This window comes from Epinephelus fuscoguttatus, linkage group LG1 (assembly GCF_011397635.1).
Source record: "Epinephelus fuscoguttatus linkage group LG1, E.fuscoguttatus.final_Chr_v1".
NCBI classification, from domain to species: Eukaryota; Metazoa; Chordata; class Actinopteri; order Perciformes; family Serranidae; genus Epinephelus; species Epinephelus fuscoguttatus.
The window spans coordinates 51,135,580-51,158,700 of NC_064752.1; the positions used below are offsets into that span (position 1 = coordinate 51,135,580).

General features: G+C 40.3%; 1 protein-coding gene and 2 long non-coding RNA genes across 3 annotated transcripts in view; 2 read left to right on the forward strand and 1 right to left on the reverse strand.

The window, feature by feature from the left end:
* LOC125886100 (uncharacterized) overlaps window positions 1–23,121 on the reverse strand; it is a 233,265-nt gene that overhangs the window by 50,806 nt on the left and 159,338 nt on the right. The window lies entirely within an intron of this gene.
* hdac11 (histone deacetylase 11) overlaps window positions 1–23,121 on the forward strand; it is a 184,627-nt gene that overhangs the window by 15,131 nt on the left and 146,375 nt on the right. The window contains exons 4-5 of the mRNA XM_049571583.1: window positions 5,066–5,166; window positions 7,391–7,507. Coding sequence (XP_049427540.1) covers window positions 5,066–5,166; window positions 7,391–7,507 — 218 coding nt within the window. The remainder of the gene's footprint in view (window positions 1–5,065; window positions 5,167–7,390; window positions 7,508–23,121) is intronic.
* On the forward strand, window positions 14,224–15,182 carry LOC125886145 (uncharacterized). The gene is made up of 3 exons (XR_007448999.1): window positions 14,224–14,520; window positions 14,633–14,707; window positions 14,994–15,182. It is a non-coding gene; the product is annotated as an uncharacterized LOC125886145 (long non-coding RNA).

Sequence of the window (23,121 nt, forward strand, 5' to 3'; positions counted from 1 at the left end):
CATTCACATCAACTCACTTACAAATTGGCTTTCGACGTAAAGAACTCTGAAATCCTTCAGCCTTTACTATTAATATAGTAATTTTGGTTATAGTTATTGTAGGAGCAGAATGTGAATTAATTTATTTGTGTATGGTGTACTGGGTATCAGGTGTCACAGGGTAATTGGCGGTCATCATGATATATGGGGGGAACCTTTCTTTGTCTGGTCAGGTGTTCCACCCGGAAGGGTAAACAGTTTTTGACCGGTGAAGCAGCAAGGTGCAAATGGAGTTACACGTGTGGATGTATGAGCGTATTTGGAAACCTGTTCGAGTTTAATGGACACTGACGTTTTGTGAAGGAAAATAAATGGACGAAGTGTTCAACTGGCAAGTTTGACTCCGACTTTGATTCATCAGACACGGTAACAATCAGCGCGTCAATTAGGTTATCCTGGTGCAGCACCTCAGTGGCTTAAAGCGTTGGCTTGGCCTCTACAGTTATTATTTTAATTATCAATCAAAATTTCAAATTAATAGTTGTCATTTTTCCCTTTTTGGGAATTGGAGATCTATTACAAGGTCAGGCCCGTGTTAAGGCTTAAGACCCAGCAAATGGTGCCACCATGTATAACATAGCACTGGTGCCTGGATCACAACATTTTGCTCTCCCCATGTGACACGTAGTATCACAAATTTCAACAAATAGTATCTCTGCTTTTTAAAATACCCAGTAAATTCCCTACACAGTGCAACTGTTTCATTATCAATCCACATGTGCACAAGCTTTGAGGAGACTATGTTTTACCATGAGAAAGAATAACTTTCTTTGGCCTGTTATGATTTTCATGAGCACATAGCAAGCAGCTTCAGGTAGCCAGCTGGAAGCAAACATGTAGCTGTGAGGCAAACTAGCATAGGAGTAAAGTAAAAGGAAAAAAAAGACAAATAGAACAACCCTTGTTTTATTTTTTCCATGTGTTATCATGTATGAAAAGATCCTAAATGAACACAGTAAATGTACTGCTTGATCACTATGAGCATATTATTTAAACAGCATTTGTAAATGAATTTGTTGTGGCAATTTTAAGGGAGTCAGCAAGCAAGACTGGATAGCTTTATGTACGGGAGTTTATTCTCTATCGAGAAGGCGCAACCTCAAGCTCAGAGCTCAGAGGTTGTGCTCAGAACATTGAATACAGGGCATCTTTATACCTGCACTCAGATGAGAAGATGATGAGAAATCAATTGTAGCTTTCTTGTGCTTTCCTGATTTAATTATGTTCTCTTGATTATATCAGGGGAACATACCTGTTGCAACATGTTAGGTAATCGGCTGTATCTGTTAGACAGTCAATGGACTGTTTTTGAAGGCAAGATTATAGTGAATGTAAATCTCTTGATGATGTCAAGTAACAACAGATGTTTACAAAGGGGAATGCAAAGGTCACACACTTACAAACTGAAGAAGAATGAAACAATGTAAGCATAGACAAAATTTCCAGCACATGTCCCCCCTTTTGATCATTAATGACCAACTACTCAAGTATCAGTGATGAAAATGCATCTTAACTTCAGTTCAACACATCAGTAAGAGTTAGGAAAATGAGTGTTTTTACATGGGAATAATCATCTACCTCACTGTCATCGCTGGAAGAATTATAAGAATGTAATGTGAACTGCTTTGTACAATTTTCTGTAGTACTTATTATAGGAATGTAGATGCTATCATAGTAGTTAGGCTTGTCACGATACCAGAATTTCGGTGGTCGATACCAATACCAGCTCAGTGGTAGAGTGTCCACCCTGAGACTGGGAGGTCGTTGGCTCGATCCCCGGCCGGGTCACACCAAAGACTATAAAAATGGGACCCATTGCCTCCCTGCTTGGCACTCAGCATCAGGGGTTGGAAATGGGGGGTTAGATCACCACATGATTCCCGAGTGCGGCACTGCTGCTGCTCACCGCTCCCTCAGTGGATGGGTCAAATGCGTAGAACAAATTTCACACACTCAAGTGTGTGACAATCAGTGGAACTTTAACTTTAACTTTAATACCAGTGATACTCATTCGATAACACAATAAAAATCACAAAACAGAACTCATGTATTTCTAAATTCACTACTTTATTAAAACTGTTTCAAACTTTAACTCTAGGCCTCATTTACACCGCAAGCGATTCATAAGTGTTGCGGCAGCACAGGTGTATTCACACCAACACCGAACAGACGCGTCGCGCAGTGGCCGCTGCTGTCCTGTCAAAAAACAAACCACACCCGAACAGTTGGTGGTGGTAGTGCTCCAATAAACCCCAAAGAAGAAGAAGGGAGTTTGGACCCAAAGCCCAGGGTGGACAGGTTCGCGCGCCAGTGATTATTCCAACGCTTGGATAATTAATATTTATACTACAAATGAGTAAGTACATGAAACATGTGCCTGTCAGGTCTGGCTTGGTCAAGGGGGAGATGTCTGCGGTGGCCGAGAGAGGTCACAACATATGCAATCTCGTGTTTTTTGTTGAATACCGCGACCGTTCGCTCACTACTCGCACAAAAAAATTGGTGTCTCTTCTATTTTCGAGCTTGCTCGCGAAAGCAGCACGACTTGAGCAGAAGGTAGAGCGGATGCAGTGTGAATGCTCTAACCTGATAACATGCTTGCCGAAATGAAATCACGAGTAAACAGCGACCATTTGCGAGGGCTACGCGAATGCATCGCTTGCAATGTAAGTGAGGCCTAAATGAGATCCTCTCCACACACTCTACTTCTACCTGACTTTTTGCCAAGCCGAGGTGTTGTGGCTCCAGCAGCATGTGTAAAAGCCATTGTTTCTAGCAAAGACGATGGAGAACCGGCGTTCTTCTTCGTTGCTTGTTCTCGGCACCGACTGACGTATGTATACTGCCCCTGTCAGTTCCGACAGGAATCAACATGGCCCGTTGAGGGCAAAGTTGTATCCGGTACTTACGGTGCCGAAAAAAACTAGGTACTGATGTATTTTTTTGCGTGTTGGCATTGACTCTGAAGTGTAGGCACCGTGCCGGATTTCCGGCGATCGGCGAGAAAAAAAATAAATAAAAATTGATGTGGGATACATGCGTGTGTCGCAGACAATAGATGGGCTCTGGTAGAAGAGCTTTAAACGGAGACCTCTCGCTCTCAACCTATGGCTTTCGCTTCCAGCCAGACCAAAGTTAGGCTACTAACCAATCAGAAGTAGAGCGGGGGTGGGTCTTGGGGGGAGGAACAAACTTGATTCAGAGCCAACTTCAGATTCAAGTGGAGCTCATGCCGTAGACACTCTCATCTAGATGGATAGCAGGTTAATGAAACCCAGGGAAAACCTTCCAGATAGTCAATAAAGGACTAATAGAGGAAAAATAAATGGCGTTGGGCGTGGGTAAAAGAGATAGGCATGCAACCAGTGGCAAGAAAGTCCTATCACGGCATGAATTAGACCCCGGTCATAAAGCCGCTGCGCGTGCAATAAAGCACGTAACGAATTTACCGGGAGCTGCAGTCACCGCTGACATACCGGCGTCGATGACAGATTGTGTTGTCAACCAGCAGGTAAGCGTGTGCTCCTTCATTGCAGAACATGATTTGTCATTCACCATCTCGCAGCCCCTTGTGAATCTGTGCAAAAAGTTAGTGGTGTAAAGTTAACTTGACTTTAGAGTCATTGTTAAGGCCCTGAAGTCCCTGTGTTATTACATTACTCTGTTGAAAGCTCAGCTCATACTTGTTAATGCCGAGCCCTGAAATGCAGGATGTTGGCTCTGTATGAATGTATTGCCCATCAATAGCCAGGCACCCCAAACTGCACCAGATTTCAGGAAATTATATCAAATAAGTACAAAAATGTAATTAAATTAATTGATTAAAAATCAATTCCTCATGCTTCAACCTGAAAAAAATGTTACGTTTAGGATTTTTTTTTTTGTTGCTATCACCCCTGTGAGAGTTAATTCTTCATAGAGAAGGCACACCCTCTGAGCTCTGAGCCTGAGGTAGCACACACACCGTTGTCTTCCTGCAACAGGTCACATCTCGCAATATTTTGAATGAGACTTCTGCCTAATGAGGCAACAACAAACAGACCAGATCAAGTGAAAGGTAAAGAGACACTTCAGACACTTACATTAACGATGTGAGCCTTTCAGTGGTGAAAATAAGTACTTTTAATGGAGATACACTGACTGTGTTTAGTTGCCCTATATGCTTACATTGCAGCTGTTCCACAGCTGCCAGCTGCTGCCCTCTTGCTAAATATTAGACCAATTTCAAAAACACAATAGGGAAAGAAAGGTGAAAGGAAAAAAAGCCGAAGTTGTCCTATTTTACCTAGCAAAGTGTAGTTGGACACGACCTAATTGTACTTGTTCCATGCACTACAGATCATGCACTATGGATCATTGAAATAGGGTCATCTGACTTTTGGATCACCTCTAAAACATCTTTGCCATTTATGTACTGCAAACACAGGTATATGTTAGTGATAAGCTAAAATAATATTGACTATGGCAATGTATTGGTGGATTTCGATTTGGTGTTTCTCCTTTTGAGTTCATGCAGTTTAAATGAGTGATGGTGGTATTTCAGTAAAACACATGCCCACTCAATACTAAACTGAGGACATGGAATTTTTCTTCTGTTTAAATCCATGAGAGAGAATGGCTTGTTAGTTGCTGTAGGGCTAGACATTGTAGTGCAGTGATACTCAACTCATCCTCAAATCCTACTATGTACCCACCACTATGTACAGCAAACTTCGAAAGGTTGAAAACAGGCATTTATTATACATAGTGATAAATCTTATGAATGTTTAAGTTTATATTATTACAGTATTTTGTTATTTTATCATTGTTATTTTGTAAAAGTGGCCCCTAGGCAAAGCAAGTTGAGTATCCATGGTTCAGTGTTTTTCTTACCTCGAAGTTTTAGATTTTTCAACCTATTTGAAATGCAACGATAGTGTTTTTAAAGTTGTTGAGAAGTAAAATCTCCAATAAAAACAGTATTATCTTTTCAGTCTTAAGCCTGTTTGCCATATGTGAGTCTAATCAAACAATGCTTTTGTCTCAGAGGAGCAGTTTGTCACTGATGGAAACATCGTGGAAGCCCGTGAAGCTACTGAAGAAGATCTGCTGGTGGTTCACACCAAACGTTACCTCAACAGATTAAAGGTTGCTTTGTTTTCCCTCAACACTGCAAACCTCTAGTGAATCTATCATTATGACAGCATGGCATTTTCATCACAGTTCTTCACCTCCTCATTTCTTTTTCTACATCTCCACTGAGTCTAACATGCATGACTCAGGAGCTGAGGCAACCATCAGGATTTTAAAAGGATTTTAGTGCTGGGCAGTATGATGAACAATTTGTAATTTGTTTTTAATATCATCCTACAAGATCAATCACGACTCCCTAAATCCATGGTTGGATTACACTTTGGAAGATCACGGTTCAATTTGATTTTTGATTTAAACATTTTTTTCAGCACTGATGGCTATGTTACTGTTAGACTAACAAGTGTTGATTTGTAAGGATCAGCTGATCTTGTTTAAAAAGTTAGACTGCATGGTACATTGATGTTTTTCAGCACCTTGCCAAGACTGAGCCAGGTGGAGTGATAGGTATTCTACACACTGCATGGTATTTGCCATAGGCTATATTAAATTTTTATATGTAAATGTAAAAAATAATAATTTATGTCACTAGTCAACTGAAAAACTTGAGAACACATAAACAACAGCCACTGAATGACAGAAGGTATTTTACAGTTACAGCTTCCTCAGTGTCCTCTCCTACAAAACGCTATTTTGACTTTTGTTTCACTAGCATAGCTGGCACACTGTAGTACTTCTGTCAGGCACCGTTGTTGTTTACGTGACTTGTTTATGTAACATGTTGCAACACCACTGACTTCAGGGAAGCAGGAGGATCTGTTGTGTCTCTGTCATCTCTGACTCTAGCAGTAACCTTTATGGGTGGGGGAAAAAAATCAGTACAGCATAGTATCATGATATTTTGCATGGCAATATGTATCAATACTGCCATGTACATGCATACATACATACATACATACATACATACATACGTACATGCCATGTATCGATTTTTTAAATAATATAAGTTATTAATATTGAAAATGCAAATTAAACTTAACCAATAGAATAATAATGTAGGATATGATGTTGCTACAATTAAAATGATTAAAGTGTATTCTAAACTCCTATTAACTATGGTGTCTGGAGAGGTGCAGCTAATGTTACTGGTAAGCTCCTCTGTGTCGTCTATGAAGTGTTTTTTTTTTTTTTTTTTCCCTTCGGGCTTGTGCGAGTCAGATTTTTTAAGACCATAAAGCTTCCAAACAGCTGACTCAGCTCCTCTCTTGGACACAAGTTCTTCTGATTCCTCTCTGGTCTTGTGGTCCCTTTCTTCATCCTCCATCTCTCTTTTCTGTTCTTAAATATAATACTGAACGACGGAGTTTCTTCCAGCTATTAAAGAACTGTTATGCTAAGTGCCTAACATGCAGTTCAGCAGTGTAATTTTGAAAATGTGTGTTACAAATTGTTTAGGTGTCACACATTGTTGTGTGGCATGGTGTTTTGCCCTTTTGGAGAGTAAGTTTTGGGTTATTAATTTCTGTGTTATACAGGTAACCATTAGTGCGAAGGGTACGCAGTTAATAGGGCTGCCCGTAGAAGAGTTATAACACGTGTTTCTGCTATGTGCCGATATGCCTGTATATGAAAAAGTCATATCATATGGATACTTACAACCGGTTTACCGGATGAACCAGCATACTGGCCAGCATGAATGGATTTGTCATAAAACAATTAGTAAATGTTACTGTTCACATTTAATAATAGTTTCAATGTGATCCAAGAAGAAGAGTTTGTTTTCTGGGATTTTCCCTGCTAATTGTTCCCTCTATTTCACATTGGCCTTCTAATGTTGCAGTGCAGGAGGCGAAATAACAGAGCAGAGAGTTTTCATCTAAACGCAGTGGATTATCCTACAGGGGAATTAGTCCTCATTCAAATCAGTCATGTCAAACATATTCAGCTCCTTTCTTTTGAGTCAGTAAGAGGTTTTGCACTTCTACTTTGTAGATAGGTTGATAGGTAGGCAGGCAGACGGGCGGGTGGGCAGGCAGGCTGATAGGGAATAAAGAACATCTTAAGTTAGATTTAGGCCGTAGCTCAGTTGTTTGTACTCTGCTCTGATTTGAATTTCTACTGTGCCGTCCTGTTTTCATGTGAGAGTCAAGGCTCAAGACTTAGCCCACTGGCAGCAGTACTGTGTTTTTCTTCAGTCAGCTTTGTTTTTTTGCCTTATAAGGGATAGTCACTGCACAGAAGGAGGTCTCTGCGACTAATTCTGTTCTTTTTTCCCTTTTAGTGGTCTCTCGCGGTGGCAACAATCACAGAAATCCCTCCTCTCCTGTTTTTGCCTAATTTCCTGGTGCAGCGGAAAGTGTTGAGGCCTTTGCGGACACAGACTGGAGGAACAATAATGGTATGTATTTTAGAGCCTCATTACCTCGACCTTGACTTTGTATTCATGACTTGAGACTTGACTTTGACTTGAGACAGATGACTTAAAAGGACTTGAGTTTTTTATTTAGTGTTTGTATTTTTCTAGATATTGAGAAGTTATGTCTTGTTTTTGAAATATGGTTACGCATTGCAGCAGGAGAGAACCTGCCGGCTGATTTTAGTGCCCATGCTATGAGAGCTCTGACCTCCTGTTCACAGCTGTCCTCCGAGAAAAGGCAATATGTACAGTGGCATCATAAGCTTCACCCTGTGCTTTTATTTGGTTCTGTCTATGTGATACATGTGAATTAATAGTTCAATGGTTTTCATTATGTCTTTAGTTTCTGATAATGACTTTAGTTGTTCTTTTATCTCAGACATGTTAGGATGTTACATACCTTGACATATTTTGGCGGAAACTTCTGCCTTCCTCACAAGTGTCACTTGGTGGGGGTTGTGACGCGTCTTTATCAGCTGATCTGTCAATCAGCCGATATTAGGGAGGCGTGACCGTCCTGTCACACCACCTGCTGTCGAAAAGTAAACTCAAGGCACTACTAAAACCACTACTAAATGAAAAAAAAAATAGACAAGCAGACTTACAACCATTTAATACCTACAGCCAACGTCACCCCCAGGATTTGCGGCACACCAAAAATACACAAAACAGGAACACCCTTACGTCCGATTGTAGACAGCATTGGTTCAGTCACATACAACTAATCAAAAGCACTGGCAGAAATAATAAAACCAGTTTTAGGACAAACAGATCAACACTGCAAGTACTCAAAACAGCTAGCAGAGGAATTGAAAAACATCAAAGTAGGGCCAGAGAAAATATTCATATCGAATGACGTCATATCACTCTTCACCAAAACACCAGTACAAGCAACAATACAGATCATTCAGAACCGGCTACAAACAGACAGAACACTCAAGAGACACACCAGCTTAACTGTTCAGGACATCATTCAACTTCTTCAGTTCATTGCCACATCAACTTATTTCCAGTTCAGAAACACAACATACAGACAGAAGGAAGGATTTGCCATGGGGGACCCGCTTTCTGCCATTGTGTGCGTTTTTTTTCATGGAGGATCTGGAAGAAAAGGCCATAACATCACAGGAATACAGACCCACACTGTGGAAACGCTATGTGGACGACATTTTGGAAAAAATAAAAGCAGGACATACTCAAAAACTCACAGACCATTTAAACACCATAGACACCACCGGGAACATCAAATTCACATGAGGAGGAAACAGAACAATCCATACCCTTTCTGGACATCAAAATTCACCACACAGACAACTCAGACATCAAAATAAAAATACACAGAAAACCCACACATACAGACCAATATTTACTATGGACATCAGAACACCCCACAACCAAGCGGCAACCTCCGGGGGAGACGAGTGAAGCCAATGTGGAAGTGCCAAAAACTGCAGTTCATTGACTGGCCACTTGGGGTTGGGGGGGGGGGCCCTAACTAGCATGCTAACTAGCCGCTGGCTCCACTGTGCTGAGACTCTGCTCGACATCGTCTCAGCTAATTCGTGTCTCATGTTTAAGCCATTGAACCTGTCCTCTCAGCCGTGTTTGTGCCTTTTGGATATATTTTTCAGGCAAATATTGGAGTAATATGGCTTGCTGTTCAATTAATTGTACCAACAGACCATCCAAGAAGTCTGTGCTCCAGTTTTTTCGGTAAGTGAAATAAGGAAATTCTGGTATTATTTTATTTATGTTTATATGTTAGCACTAATTAGCGGGTATCGGTGTCTGCGGTCACCACCTAGCTTGTCAGCTTATTATTATACTATTAAGCCTTTATTTAGGACATGTAAAATCACGTTGAGACCAGAGGTCTCATTTTCAAGTGCGATCTGTATCACAGCAGCAACATCCACATCAAGTTACAGAGCAACAGACAAAACAATACAAAACAAGCTTAGCTCGTTAACAAGCTAACTAGCCAGCTAACGGTTAGCCTTCAAACAAGACGCCAATCCGGGATGCATCAAAGTCAGAACCTAACGGAGAGGTGTTAGGATTTAGGCATTTAGGAAGAGAATATTTTGAACAAAAGACTTCTGTGTGAGGTTTGAAAATGCAATGTTAACGTTAAATGTGTCTTATGAGCAGTGTAACGTTAACGTAACATTAAGGCTATACTTGTGTATGTAAATTATAAAGTGACGAACTGTGTGAAATTACAATAAGGTGTGTAACGTAATTAAAAAAAACTAGGGATGTCCCGATCCAGCTTTTTCACTTCCGATCCGATACTGATATTACAGCCTTGAGTTTTGGCCGATACCGATACCAATCCGATCCAAGCGCGTATTATACATACTCACTTATTTTGTTGTCAGTCATGTTAAAAAAGGTTTGATCAAGCAATATTACTCTAACAAGAACTACTTAATCGAGGTTAGTTAGAATGATCCACAACAGTTGGTATGAGAAACTGACCTGTTTATTGTTAACAGGGTTAAATAAACAAACTTTAAACTTGAACATTAACATTAAATAAAAAATATAGCTGATTTGCTTTGGCTGCTTTGGCCCCTTAATAAATAGAAAATAAATCAACACAAGAAATCTTTCAAATGTCTAACATTGAAATTAAAATAGCAGCAAGACTCCACACACTTGTGCTTCGCCCCCTAATAAATAAAAAATAGATTAACACCACAAGACATTGTTGACATTTAACAAACAATGCAGCCTTTCCTTTTCAGTTATTTTTGTAGTGTCAGTGCCAGCCTGGTGCTGCTGTTTCCTGTGTGTCTGCATGCTGACCTGGTGGATTGATAGTAAGTGCTGGAGCGGATCACTGGAATGGACTGCTTGAATCGCGGCGCGCTGGGCAACACTGGCTGTGAAGAACCAATGGAAAAAAATATTCTCAAAATGAGACAGCCGAACATAGCATGATTCCACAGTGGCAGTGAGCTTTGAGAACAGTTCAGTTTCCTTTTGATAGCAACAATTATTTTAATGTTGATGAATTGCATTCTGTACATTCATACTCCAGTTGTCTTGGTAGTACACTGTTAAATTTAAAATCACATTCAAATATAAAGTCGAATATCTATGGAACTTAAACACAAAACTGTTTTATGAATGACAGCCACTTACTCAGTAATAAGATCATTTTGGTGGTGAGTGGGCTTTTAACCAAGACAGGCTGTAGTCAGTGTTTTCTACCTGTTTTTAACCTGTCATCTTTCTCTCATGTAGTACACTTGAGGAAAGTTACAACGCCTAGGCCAATGTGATGTTTACTCCACAGTAAAGAGATTGTTTTTGACACTGCGTCTTAATCCATAGGTTTTATAATTACTGTTACTGTGTACTTTTTGTAACCTTTTTTAATATGAATGTTTTCATGAATGCAAGCTTTGACTTTATTTTGTGTAATGGTTATAATTTTTGTTATATAAAATGGATCAGACAAAATTTACTTTACAGTAAAAGCACATTTTTTGAAAGCTGTCATTCATCAGTTTCCTGTGATGATTGGAATTATAGTGGTGATTTAAACCATTAACAAAATATAATAGTTATTAATGGTATCTTAATGTTTTCATTTATGTCTTAACATTTACCCAAGTTTGCATTTATCTTAGCAGAATGTAAACACAAAATGAAAAGCTAATGTTATGTGCTGGTTTTGTTTGAACATTTCTTTCAGACAAATGAAGAAAATTCAATGAGAAACTATTCTCCTTTTGTGAAAAACAAGGAAATATCTGCACTCTGAATAGTTTTAAGCTCCGTAGGAGGTATCATTTATTTGTGACGTTGTAACATATGAGCAGGTTCTGTGGGTATTGCTCGGTATTTAGGCTTATATAGTAAGGCTAAAAAAAAAAAAGAAACATCATCAGCCAATTGTGTATTACGATTTGCCTCACTATAAAAACGTCACGTTACCTTTGCCTGAGGAAGACCCTCTCAGAATTGGCAACATAGCGAACAAGGGGGCTTCAAAACTATTGTGCCCAGCTAATTCTTTGTTTTTCACTTTGAGCCCTTTTATCCAGTCACGTTCTTCTGTGTTAGACTTCTAACAGAGCAGCAAACAAAGGTTACTCTCCAAAATCTTCTCAGGCTCTGCTGCTGGGTGTAAGGTGCTTACTTATCTTCAAGAACACAGTTAAAATTATCAGGCCCCACACTGCTTAATTACTTGTCAATGTCAGTTTTAAACATTAATGCTTTATGTTTTATCTGTAGTGTATGATTTGCTTGTCCTTTCAATTGACAGTTAGATTTGATTGTGAAATACAAAATTCAGTCAGTAATAAAGACAAAAGGAGTGCAAATGTAAATAGAATTTATTGAAATTTTAAACAAGTTAAAAATGAACTGAATGTTTTAAATAAAAGGACATAGCAAAAAAAGTCAATACCCCTTTAGTCAAAACAGACTCAGCCTGTGAAAGTGGTAACAGCCATGCCCAGCATGGGCCCAGAGAGCTGCAGAGTACATGGGGTGGTAGGGGGAAAAGGGGATAAAGGGTGGGATTGTAGGGATGAGGAAGAGCAGAGGTGGTAACAGTGTTATAGCTACTTTTTTTTTTTTTTTTTAACAGACAAAGAATATCAAAAACTCAACATTAGCCATGACAGCCTGGGCTATGTTCAGACCTAACAAAATGTGTCCTAAAGGCCAAATTCGAAAGCAGTGACACTGCCAACTGTAAGCAGTTCACTGCGTTTGGAGGTGGTCTTTAAGACAATTAAACTAATTTACTTAAAAACATATAATTTCTCCCAGGTGTGAGATGAGTGTGTCTGATGTGAGGGTGCTCAATTATGGCACCGTTTAAACTATGAACAAATGTAGCCATAACACTGTTAACACATTTCCTGGCCTTATCAATCTTTGCTGGATTGCCACCAGCCTCCCACCTGCACCTTTGGGCCAATGATGAAAATATTATCTTAATGCCAGGATGCTGGAGGTGAAGCTGGTGCAGGTCCTCCTTCATCACGATCAGCTTGACACTGCTGACCTTCCCCATGTCATGGCCGCCACAGTGGATGATGAGGACATTTGGTGCCGCTCTTCCTCGCAGGGAGTGGGAAAAGAAGGAGAGAAGGCCTCTCCACTGCAGTCCACCCCAGCAGACACGGATGCCCGGCATGCTGAGGGTGCTTCCCAAGGTCTCTGCAGCTCTCTGGACACCACGCTGGACATACGTAGCTGTCATCAATGATCCACATTGTGCCTATGAAAGTAAAATGAGTGTAATAAATGCTTTAGATAATAAAAAACAGAAAGTTAAATATAAAGGGTAAATCACTTCTTTTTGTTGACAATACTATTATGTCACATCTGTAGGATAAAATAAAACAGGGAGCAACACCTCAAAATATAAATGACAGTTTTTGAAATGCTTTCTTATGATCCTTGGAAGACAATGTAATATTAGCTGTCGAAAGTCAAGTAGCCAAAACTGGTGCTTACAGTTTCTGCTGTGTGTAGCAGACGTGGTGGAGACGTCTCAAGTGGCCATGACCTCAACACCGGTGATGTACTGAAAGAAATTAACATCTTGTAACAAGTATAACACTGCCTTTCTTTCACAATCTCTACATTTCTTTATCATGTTCTAGAGCCTAATCTCGCAATGCGCTGTCAATAACAGTAACGTTAACGTTACAGATACATTTCAGTCCCCTTTGGACTTTTATCAATGTCAAAATCATAAATATGTGCGCTGGTTGCAATAGCGGTGTGGGTTCTAGGATATAATCTTTAATGTCAGCCAGTTATGTACACTGCAAATTCAACTACTAACTCGAATTTCTTGTTTGGCATCAACAAAACATTCATGGTAAGAAAGAACACTAACGTTACCGTTAAATGGGACTTAGCTTATTAACTAGCTTATTCAAATCAAGTGACATCCAAATAAAAAACTCGTTACTAAAGTTACATGAAAATCTTAATTCATATGTCACGCTGATTCACTGTAAACCTGGCCAAATTACTGCAAGCAGAGCCGGCCCAAGGCATAAGCGAACTAAGCACCTGCTTAGGGCCCCATGAACACTAGGGGGCCCCCAGAGCAATTCACTTAAAAAAAGAAAAAATTAATTTTTTTTTTTCCATGTGTGAGTGATGATGATTCATATTTTATCAAATGTACGTTCTTGTACAAAAAGACAATATTATATTAACAGAGTGTAGTTTCCCACTGCCTCTCTGCTTTAAATGTCAAATCTCCGCTAGTAATGTGTGCATCCAGGCTCCAGCCATGCGGTGCGCACTGCACATCCAAGGAGCTAGGAGCAGGTGGAAGGCCTGATAATGTCGCAAAAAAGGACATACCCTTCAGGGGCAGAAGAAATATAAAGGAAGAAAGAGGAAGAGGAGAAAAAACAACAAGATAAAGGTATGTTTGCATGTCTTGGTAATGTAACATTTGGTGTCACAGAGATTTCGAAAGGTTTCCTCAAATTAAGTCCCTAATTGTTGATATTGTGTAGCAAATTAGCTAGCTAACATTAGTTCAAAACGTTTTTGTGTAATACTGTGCATAAGTTGATATATATATATATATATATATATATATATATGTATATATATACTGCAAAAAAAAAAAATATATATATATATATATTCTGGGTCACGTTTGGGCATCAAAACAATGTTTTTGATAACGTTTGATAGATGTTTAATAACAACTAACGTTAATTACAAACGTGGTGATGTTTGCTAGCAATATGTTTTTGCGTTAATGAATTAACTTAGTTAACTTATAGTTTGAAATATGCTGTTTGCAATTGTTTGCTGCAGAGCATAGTAATTTATGTGAGTAAATAAACATATTCCTTTTACATCAACTCCCTATTATGGTCATAAGTTATATGAAACTTCCCCAGGAGCACTGTTAAAGTATTTTGGAGGAGGTACTGGCTCAGCCCAGGGGCAGTCCACCTCCTCAGGCTCAGCCAAGGCTAATGAATCGGGTGAGGGAAAAACTGTCACCATATATATATTTCATTTCTAGTCAAATTGTCTCATTAAGATATACTAATATAAGATATAATCATATGACAAGGGACATGTTTTTCATCTTAGGTCCATCCCCATCCTCTGCTCCCTCCACTGTGCCCACTGTCCCCTCTGTGTCTGCTGCAACCTCAGCTCTACCTGGTAAGTTAACAACAAAACCGCCTTTGTAATTGCTCAGTGTACTGCAGAACATTCTGAGATGAATAATTTTTAATATAAGACATAATCTCATGAAAAAGGGACATGTTCTTAGACAAATGCATATTATTTCAAACCGTCTCAAGCAATTTTCAGTTGTTCCACTGGCAGATTGTTTTCTTATTACAAGCTCTAGCTGTACTATTTTATTTAGAAAATAAGCAGCAGAATTTTCAAGTGTAATTTGACATCTAAAATGACTAGCTTTTGTTGTTGTTTTTCATCTTAGGTCCATCTCCATCCTTTGCTCCATCCACTGTGCCCACTGTCACCTCTGTGTTGCAGTTTATTTCAAACAAAAAATAATAAAGCAGATTGTGTTTACAGTAAATGATTGGTTTATTTTGTTACTTTTAGTTTGCCTAGATGACATTCGGCATCCAACTTAGTACTATATCACTTTAAATATTAAGTGTAAATCAGCCCCCGGCTGCTGTTGTAGCTGAATTTGCTACCATTTCAGATTAAAAACCATAGGTAAAACATGCCGGGCTGCTCTTTGAGGTTTTATGTATTGATTCTCTTAGCTAACTTAGCAGCGTCGAGCGAGGTGGGCGTGTTTAAGCAACCAGGCTTCCTTTGGTCCACCTCTTTGCCCATTTGTGATTGTCCGGGAGTTGGGCGGAGTCAGGCAATGCCAAGATGGTGACGCCCAGAGCCGACTATTTTGAGCTTCAAACTTGCTCCTCAGAAACGAAATGGGTGATGCCACGGTGAGTATGTCCATATTTTTATACAGTCTATGCCCACAACACACAAATTATGAGTGGTCAGAATGCTATATGAACGCACAGCAATAATAACAGACCCGGAAGACAGAGCACAGGAGGAGAAACACATACAGGATGCACTAAAAGCATGCCAGTATCCACATTGGGCAATAGAGAAAGGCGCAGGACAGGCAAAAAACAAAGAAACCACACACCGGGAGAAAAAGAAGCACACAAACAAAATAGAATACAGAGGAGTGGTGACGCTACTGTACGTCAGAGGGGTCACCGAATGCATCCAAAGAACAATTAGGAAACACAACATAAACCCACCGGTCAAACCACACACAAAACTACTGCAAATTCTGGTACACCCAAAAGACAAGATCGAACAAAACAATAAATGCTACGCCATATACGAGATACCATACCAATCATGCAATAAAACATACATCGGGGAGACAGGGAGGAGCTTCAGTACACGTAAAAAAGAACTTAAAAAGGAATGCGAGAAGGAGAGGAAAATAAGACAAACAAGAGCAATAAAAGAAAAGGCACAACAAGAACCCTACAAATCAGCCATAACAGATCACTGCGAAAGGGAAAATCATCTTATGGACTGGGACAAGGCCAGAGTTATACACACCGAGGACAACAAATACCGGCGCTGGATCAGGGAGGCTATTGAAATAAGGAAGCGGGGCCCAGGGACAATGAACAGGGACAAGGGGGCATACATGCTCTCCCACACCTGGAGCAGCATCCTGGAGAGGCGGCGGACGGACAGCAGGTGGCGTGACAGGATGGTCACGCCTCCCTAATATTGGCTGATTGACAGATCAGCTGATAAAGACGCGTCACAGCCACCACCAAGTGACACTTCTGAGGAAGGTGGAAGTTTCCGCCAAAACATGTCAAGGTATGTAACATCCTAACATGTCTGAGATAAAAGAACAACTAAAGTCACATGTGAATTAAGTTTACAATAACTCTTTAAGTATTGATAGTGCTTTACAACCAGCGACACGCTGTCAGTGCCTGGCAGTTACACACACACACACAGTCACCACTGTGGGAGCTGATACATGCGCTGCTGGCTTCCTGCGCTCAGACTCTCCTTTTTTTTTTTTTTGTGTATGAGGTTTTGACACTGCCACGGTGCGTTAACAACTGCTCCTGCCTGCTGTCCCAACATAAATTCACTATCTGTGAGTGTTTGTGCGCATCCATGTGCCACGAGATGGTTTCCCCAGTGAATTTTTTTGGCCTCCCGCGTGGCGTCTGTCACCCTGACCGGGTTCGAGCAGGAGAGGAAGTACTGAAATCCTTTACTCTAGTAAATGTCACTAATACTGCCCTGTAGAAATATTCGGTTACAAGTCAAATTCATGTATTTAAAATGTTTCTTAAGTTAAAGTATGCAAGTGTAATCAGTAAAATGTACGTAAATCATTACAATTAAAAGTACTAGGGATGTCTCAATCCGAACCTCGGATCAGGTATCGGCGCCGATCATGTTATTTTTACAAAATCGGAATTGGTAATAAAAGATCGGAGGAATCAGAACAGCAACAATGGCCAGGTTTTTGGTTATTCTTTTTATAAGACAGTCAGCTGATGGCTCGCTCGCCTCCAGACACTGAGGTACCTCCAGACACACTCGCCGGTGCTATCGGCCAGTAGGATGGCTCGATCAGCTGAGCCCAGGTAGACCAGCCCCTACATTATGCCGCTCCTGGCAGTATGGCGAGAGTTGCCGGCGAGTGAGAAATGAGCCAGAAGTCCTGGGGCCCACCATGGCACTTTACACCGCTCAAAGTCTGCGAAATAGGTGCGCTTCCCTGTGGAATATCATCCATCTGGCCACCGGCCTCACCTCACAGATCCCGCTGCGGGTATCAAGGGATCCTACGGAGCCTCCACGCCTGAACAACGCCGGAGCGTTATGGCATTCACACACGGTCCCGCGAGTTGGCAAAAGCCGGGGGTTACTTTCCGTTTCATTATTCCTTATTTGGAATCTTTGGGCCGGGTTGATTTAGTGTTTTGAAACTGGACTGAGTCAGAGCCAACAGTGGATTTTCTTTACCTCCTTGTTTGCGGGAAAACCTGGGGTGGAGTTTTCTTTTGTTTAATGAAATGTGTGGATTGAACTGAATTGAACTGTGATATGTTATTTGGAAATCCTGAAGTTTTTCGTTTGAACTGGATTCCTTTGGTGGAAAAAATATATCCTTTCTTGAAACTGATTACTGTTGTATTTGTATCTTTGAAAATTGAGTATACTGGTTTTTAAGAGAGGCATTGTGAACAGAAACTTGAAGTTGCTTCCAAATGTTTGGCCTGTATTGGCCTTGCTTCCAAACTTTTGGCCCGTAGTATATACAATATATATATTTATATATATATTTTATCTTTTGATTTACCTGAAATTTACATACTGTTGTCTATAGTTGACATGATGTGTCAGTAGTACATTCTCCAGCGCCCCACAGTGGAAAGAGAAAGTGGTATGAAATGTGAAATAGGTCATTCCAACGGCCTCACTTTATAAATATACTGTCTCACTCCTGAGTGCATGGTCTTACTTTTACTTTAACAGAAATTAATGTGGGCATCAGCCAGCATCCTGTCAGCACCCCTGAGTTGTGCAAAGGTGCAAGGGCCCATTCATCGCTGCTTGCAGCTTTAATTATAGTCAATATCAGTGTGTTGTTCCAAGAACATTACTTACTTAGAGAGAGGATGTTACTGGTGCAAATTTACATTCAAACACTGTCAGGTTGCCTTATTGTCTGTTTCAGAGTTACCAAAGTAAATCAAGAATCTGTTTACATTAATAAACTTTGAACAGCTTCTTCACCCAAACTGTGACCTTGCTACACATAAACTGTATCAAACACAAGGACTTATAATGAATAATGGCTCCTGTATATTTCACACCTTAACTCCATTACGTAGATGCAATAGCTTTTTCACTGACTGTTGCACTATCCTCACTTTAATTGTGAAGGCAGCTTTTATTCCTTCACCCACACTAGGATTTGGACTTTACTCACTGCCGCATGAATCACTGTAAGCTATACATTAAGTATTATTTTTATATTGTGGTTTCTCATGTCAACCATTTCTACTGTAATTTGTACTTGTTACTAAACTTACAGTATGTTGCTTCATTTTGCAAACTTGTCTTGTGACAGTTAACCTTTTCCTTGATTCACAGCTGTACTGTCACTGTGCTGTCACATTATTTAATTAATTCCTTTAATCACATTGTATTACATATGTTCCCGGTGTTGTTGATAGAATAGAGAAAAGAACAGAATAGAAATAACTTCATTTATCCCAAAAAATTTAGCTGTCCAGCAGCTCATAAAAACAAATAACAAAATAAAATACATTAAAATAAGTGCATAAATAGAGATTAAATTAAAATAAAATTGTCCATTTCACAATCCAGTCCAGTTGTGAATAGGGTTGTCACGATACCAGAATTTCAGTAATCAATACCAATACCAGTGAATTTCCAGGATTCTCGATACTCATTCGATACCACGATAAAAATCAAAAAACAGAAATTGAGGGGGCCACTGGCCACGCCACTGGCTGTGCACATGTGAGTTGTTGACGGTGACAACATGTGCGTCGGCTTCGTTGAGTGTACCAAGTGCAGCACGATGTTGGTATATGACAGCAAAAAGACGGGGACCTTGACACTTAAGAGGCACATGACAAAGGATGCCATGGAAAGAAAGACGAGAGTCAGCCTTCAATGTCCATGTTCTTATCCTTAAAAAAAGTCGGGTTTAAACTGGGCTACGGCTCATAATTACAGTTAAAGGGACGGGCCGGGCTCGGACAGAGCATGCACGGGCTCGGGTGGGATCGGGCTGGATTTTTTGGACCCGATCTAAGCTCTAGCACATTTTTATTATTGTTGTAATTTTGCTGTTTTTAGACCATTTTTTAAACTTATATAATGATAATAAAGGCATAATGATGCAAGTACACACGTTTAAAGAGAAATAAACATTTATTTAACAAGAATATTAAGGACTGCAAAAATTATTTATTAAAATAAATAAATACATACAAAAAAATAGACTCTCGTTGAGATGGTTTTGGAACAAACCCGGCATACTGGCTCGTCCAAATTTCTGAGCTCCTCTCTGTCATTTGGTTTAAATTCAAAACACTCCCACACAGGGGCTGTGGCATTTGGTTTAGGAACAAGTTCCATGTCTTTCTCTTACGCTCAACTCTCTTTTTTTTTTCTCCGCCTCATCTCCCTCTCATGAAGATCGCACTGTGTGTGTGTGTGTGTGTGTGTGTGTGTGTGTGTAGCCCATAGCCCCGCCTCCCCCAGAGAGACAAAGACACTCGATGACAAAAGCTTTCCCTCTGTTCATTACGCTAATGAACCAACTCACCTGGGTGCCAGACGATGCACAGCAGTGAACGCTCTTGAGACACGAGGAAAACAAACACACATGAATATGGCAATTAATCGCGGCCGGAAAAGTTACCATCTCCCTTTTAATTTACCGTGCAATTAACCGACATATCACGACAGGCCTATCTCTGCCCCTTCCCGTAGAGCGCCCAACAAGTGCTCTACAGTGTTAGAAGACCAGTCGAGTTTATCATCCAGGAGGACCCCCAGATATTTGTAGGTGTGCACCACCTCAGTGTCCTCCCCCTGTATGGAGACTGGTTGATGGTGTGACCTCTTTCTTCTGAAATCCATCACCATCTCCTTGGCTTTGGCTGTGATCAGGTGGAGACAGCATTAACTGCACCAGTTCCTGAAGGCATCCACAAAGTCCCTGTAATCCCGTTCCTGATTGCTCCTGATACAAGCCACAATAGCTGAGTATTTTTGTATGTGGCAGGACTTCTTCCAAGCCTGACACACTGAGGCTGTTTGTCAGGTAGTCTGTTATCCAGGAGGTCAGGAAGCGATCTATTCCCATCCCCTCCAACCGGTCTCTCAGTATGGGGGGCTGGATAGTATTAAAAGCACTTGAAAAGTCAAGGAAAAGGATCCTATGCTATTTACAGAGATAACACTGACGATCTGAACCGGTCAGTGGCGGAAAAAAGCACTTTTAATGTGCAAACTTATACAGGACGCATTTGCCCCCGTTACCGTTTTAGCTCGTTTCACGGCTCCCGGCTGCATCCGCCTCTGTCAATAGTGAACCAATTTTAGAACAAGTTGTACCTATGAATCATACGCACACATACACATGGGGAAATAGGGCCCAGGTTGAAAAATACCGAAGTTATCCTTTAAAGTAAAGTGATGACTCAAAAAGTGTTTACTGCACAGACGTCTTATTAGGAGTCCAGTTCTGTCTCCTCATGTTGAGCATCCACTGGTCCAGCTGGTCTGCATAACCTGATAAAAACTTTACACAGACAAATCGACATGTAAAGAAATATGTGTTAGGTTACCTCCCTCACAGACTTTTTTTTAACATTACAACTTAATTTTCTTAAATGTTCAAAAGGTCACCACTTTATTTTAGCTTAAAAGGGGTGGTGGACACATCACAGCCCTCATATTCTAACCCTAACATTTACACTTACTTGTAAGTGGCAGTCAAATAGTTTTGTCATACCACATTCACTTACGTAACAAACAACTGAAATAAAATTAGATGTATTATGTTCTGTAAGCAGTGGGGAAGCTGTCACTAGGTTTGTTCGAGATGAGCCAGTCCTGCGCAGATTTGATCACCGGCGATCGGCGCACAATGCATGCAGGTTAGTTTTGTGTCTGACTTCATCACGACTTGCTCTGACGTATTACAGAAGTGGACGGCGATAAAGCAGCGAGAGTGAGGCGGCCGCAGTTTGTAGAGCCAGGCGCTGCAGTTGCTCTCCACCGACTGTACCGCCTGGCTGTCACCTGATCTAACAGCTGATTGGTTCAGATGTCGACCCAACAATATGACGTTTTAGATAAACTACTCATTTTTGTTGAATTTTAGAGATTAAGATTGTATTTGTCTGATCTGAGGGTTTATTCTGTGAACAGAAAACATGTCGTGTGACTGATGGTGAAAACAAACTGATATATGGGTCTGATCACTTTTTTAATGAACTGACATCATTCCAGACAGGATGTTAGTATGTCTGTGACTTCCTGTACAGACTGAAGGTGCTGGAAACTGTCGGGAAACTGTCCGACTTCACCGCAGCTTTTTGTCACCGCCCCCCGCTGCGGCCGCCTGCTCTCGTCTACTTTTCAGGCGAGGCGCAGTTCATCTCGAACAAGCCTAATGTTTCTACCTACAGCTGATCACAGTCACAGTTTCTGGACTGTTATAATTTTGCTTTTATAAATGCTTGTTTTTGAGATAATGTTAATAAAAATAAAGTCTGAGTTTATGGACCATCAAACATTTTACATTAACTTGCCGTATAGCCTCATTAATAGACTCCAGCTTAACCAACAACACAGCATGTAGCTAGAATAATGTTATTTCTTAAACCATGCTTAAATGTGACAATATTTTCAAGTTACACACATACACCTTATTGTGACTGCACACAGTTCACAACTTTTTACCCTCCCAAGTCTACCATTAACGTTAACTTAATAATACATTGCCCGTATTGCAACTGTATCGCTAACATAACATAACATTAGCTAACTAACATGGTGGAGCTTTATTTTCCAACCTCAGATAGACACCCTTTGTCCAAAAGTATTATATCCCTAAATGCTAACACTTCTGTTTTTCATTTGCCCCTTCACAGGCTAGAAAGCTAGAAAGCGAGCTAAGTTAACAAGCAAGACAAACAGCCATAGTTACAGAAACATGCAAACAATGACACCTGCTAATTAGCACTAACGTATAAATAAAATGATAGCAGAATTTCACTCACCAAAAAACTGGAGCACTGGGGTCTTGGACGGTCTGCTAGTACAACGGACTGCATAGCAAGCCTTATTATTTGTCCGACAGTTGCACGAAAAATATCCAAAAGGCTTTAACCAGCCAACACCTCAAACACAGCAGAGGGGTCAAGTTGAGAGGCTGGGGCACAGTGCTGTCATCCTAAAATACTCCCTCCCACAGTGCCTCATAGCCTCAATTGCCTCATAGCACCTCCTGCTGTTGTGGAGGTTGGGACATTTGTGAGAAAATCTTCATATCATTCACAGCGGAAAAAAACATGCCAAAAATCACAGATTTTTTTTACTTGTAAGATAGATTTTTTTGTACTTGTAAGGCATGCTGTGTGACATTTTTTTTGTCGTCATAGAATATATTGTTTGTAGAACATACTTTTTGTACTTGCAAGACATGCTGTGTTTATTCTGAAGCATGATGTATCCGCTCCTTCCCTCTGGAACACCCTCCCTATACACATCCGTGACTGTCCAAATCCATCCACCTTCAAATCACTCCTTAAAACTCACCTTTTCAAATCCGCTTTTAACCTTTAAATATTAGCTTTTCATTCTCTGTTTCTTACGTACCCCCTTTAGCTCTATGCTTTTGCACCTTGTTGTTGTTTATCGTCCTTGTCTTCTGTTTATCTCTTCGCACTTATATGTATGTATTTATTTTCTTTGTTTAAATGTAAAGCATCTTTGAGAGCTGTAAAAGTGCAATATAAATAAAATGTATT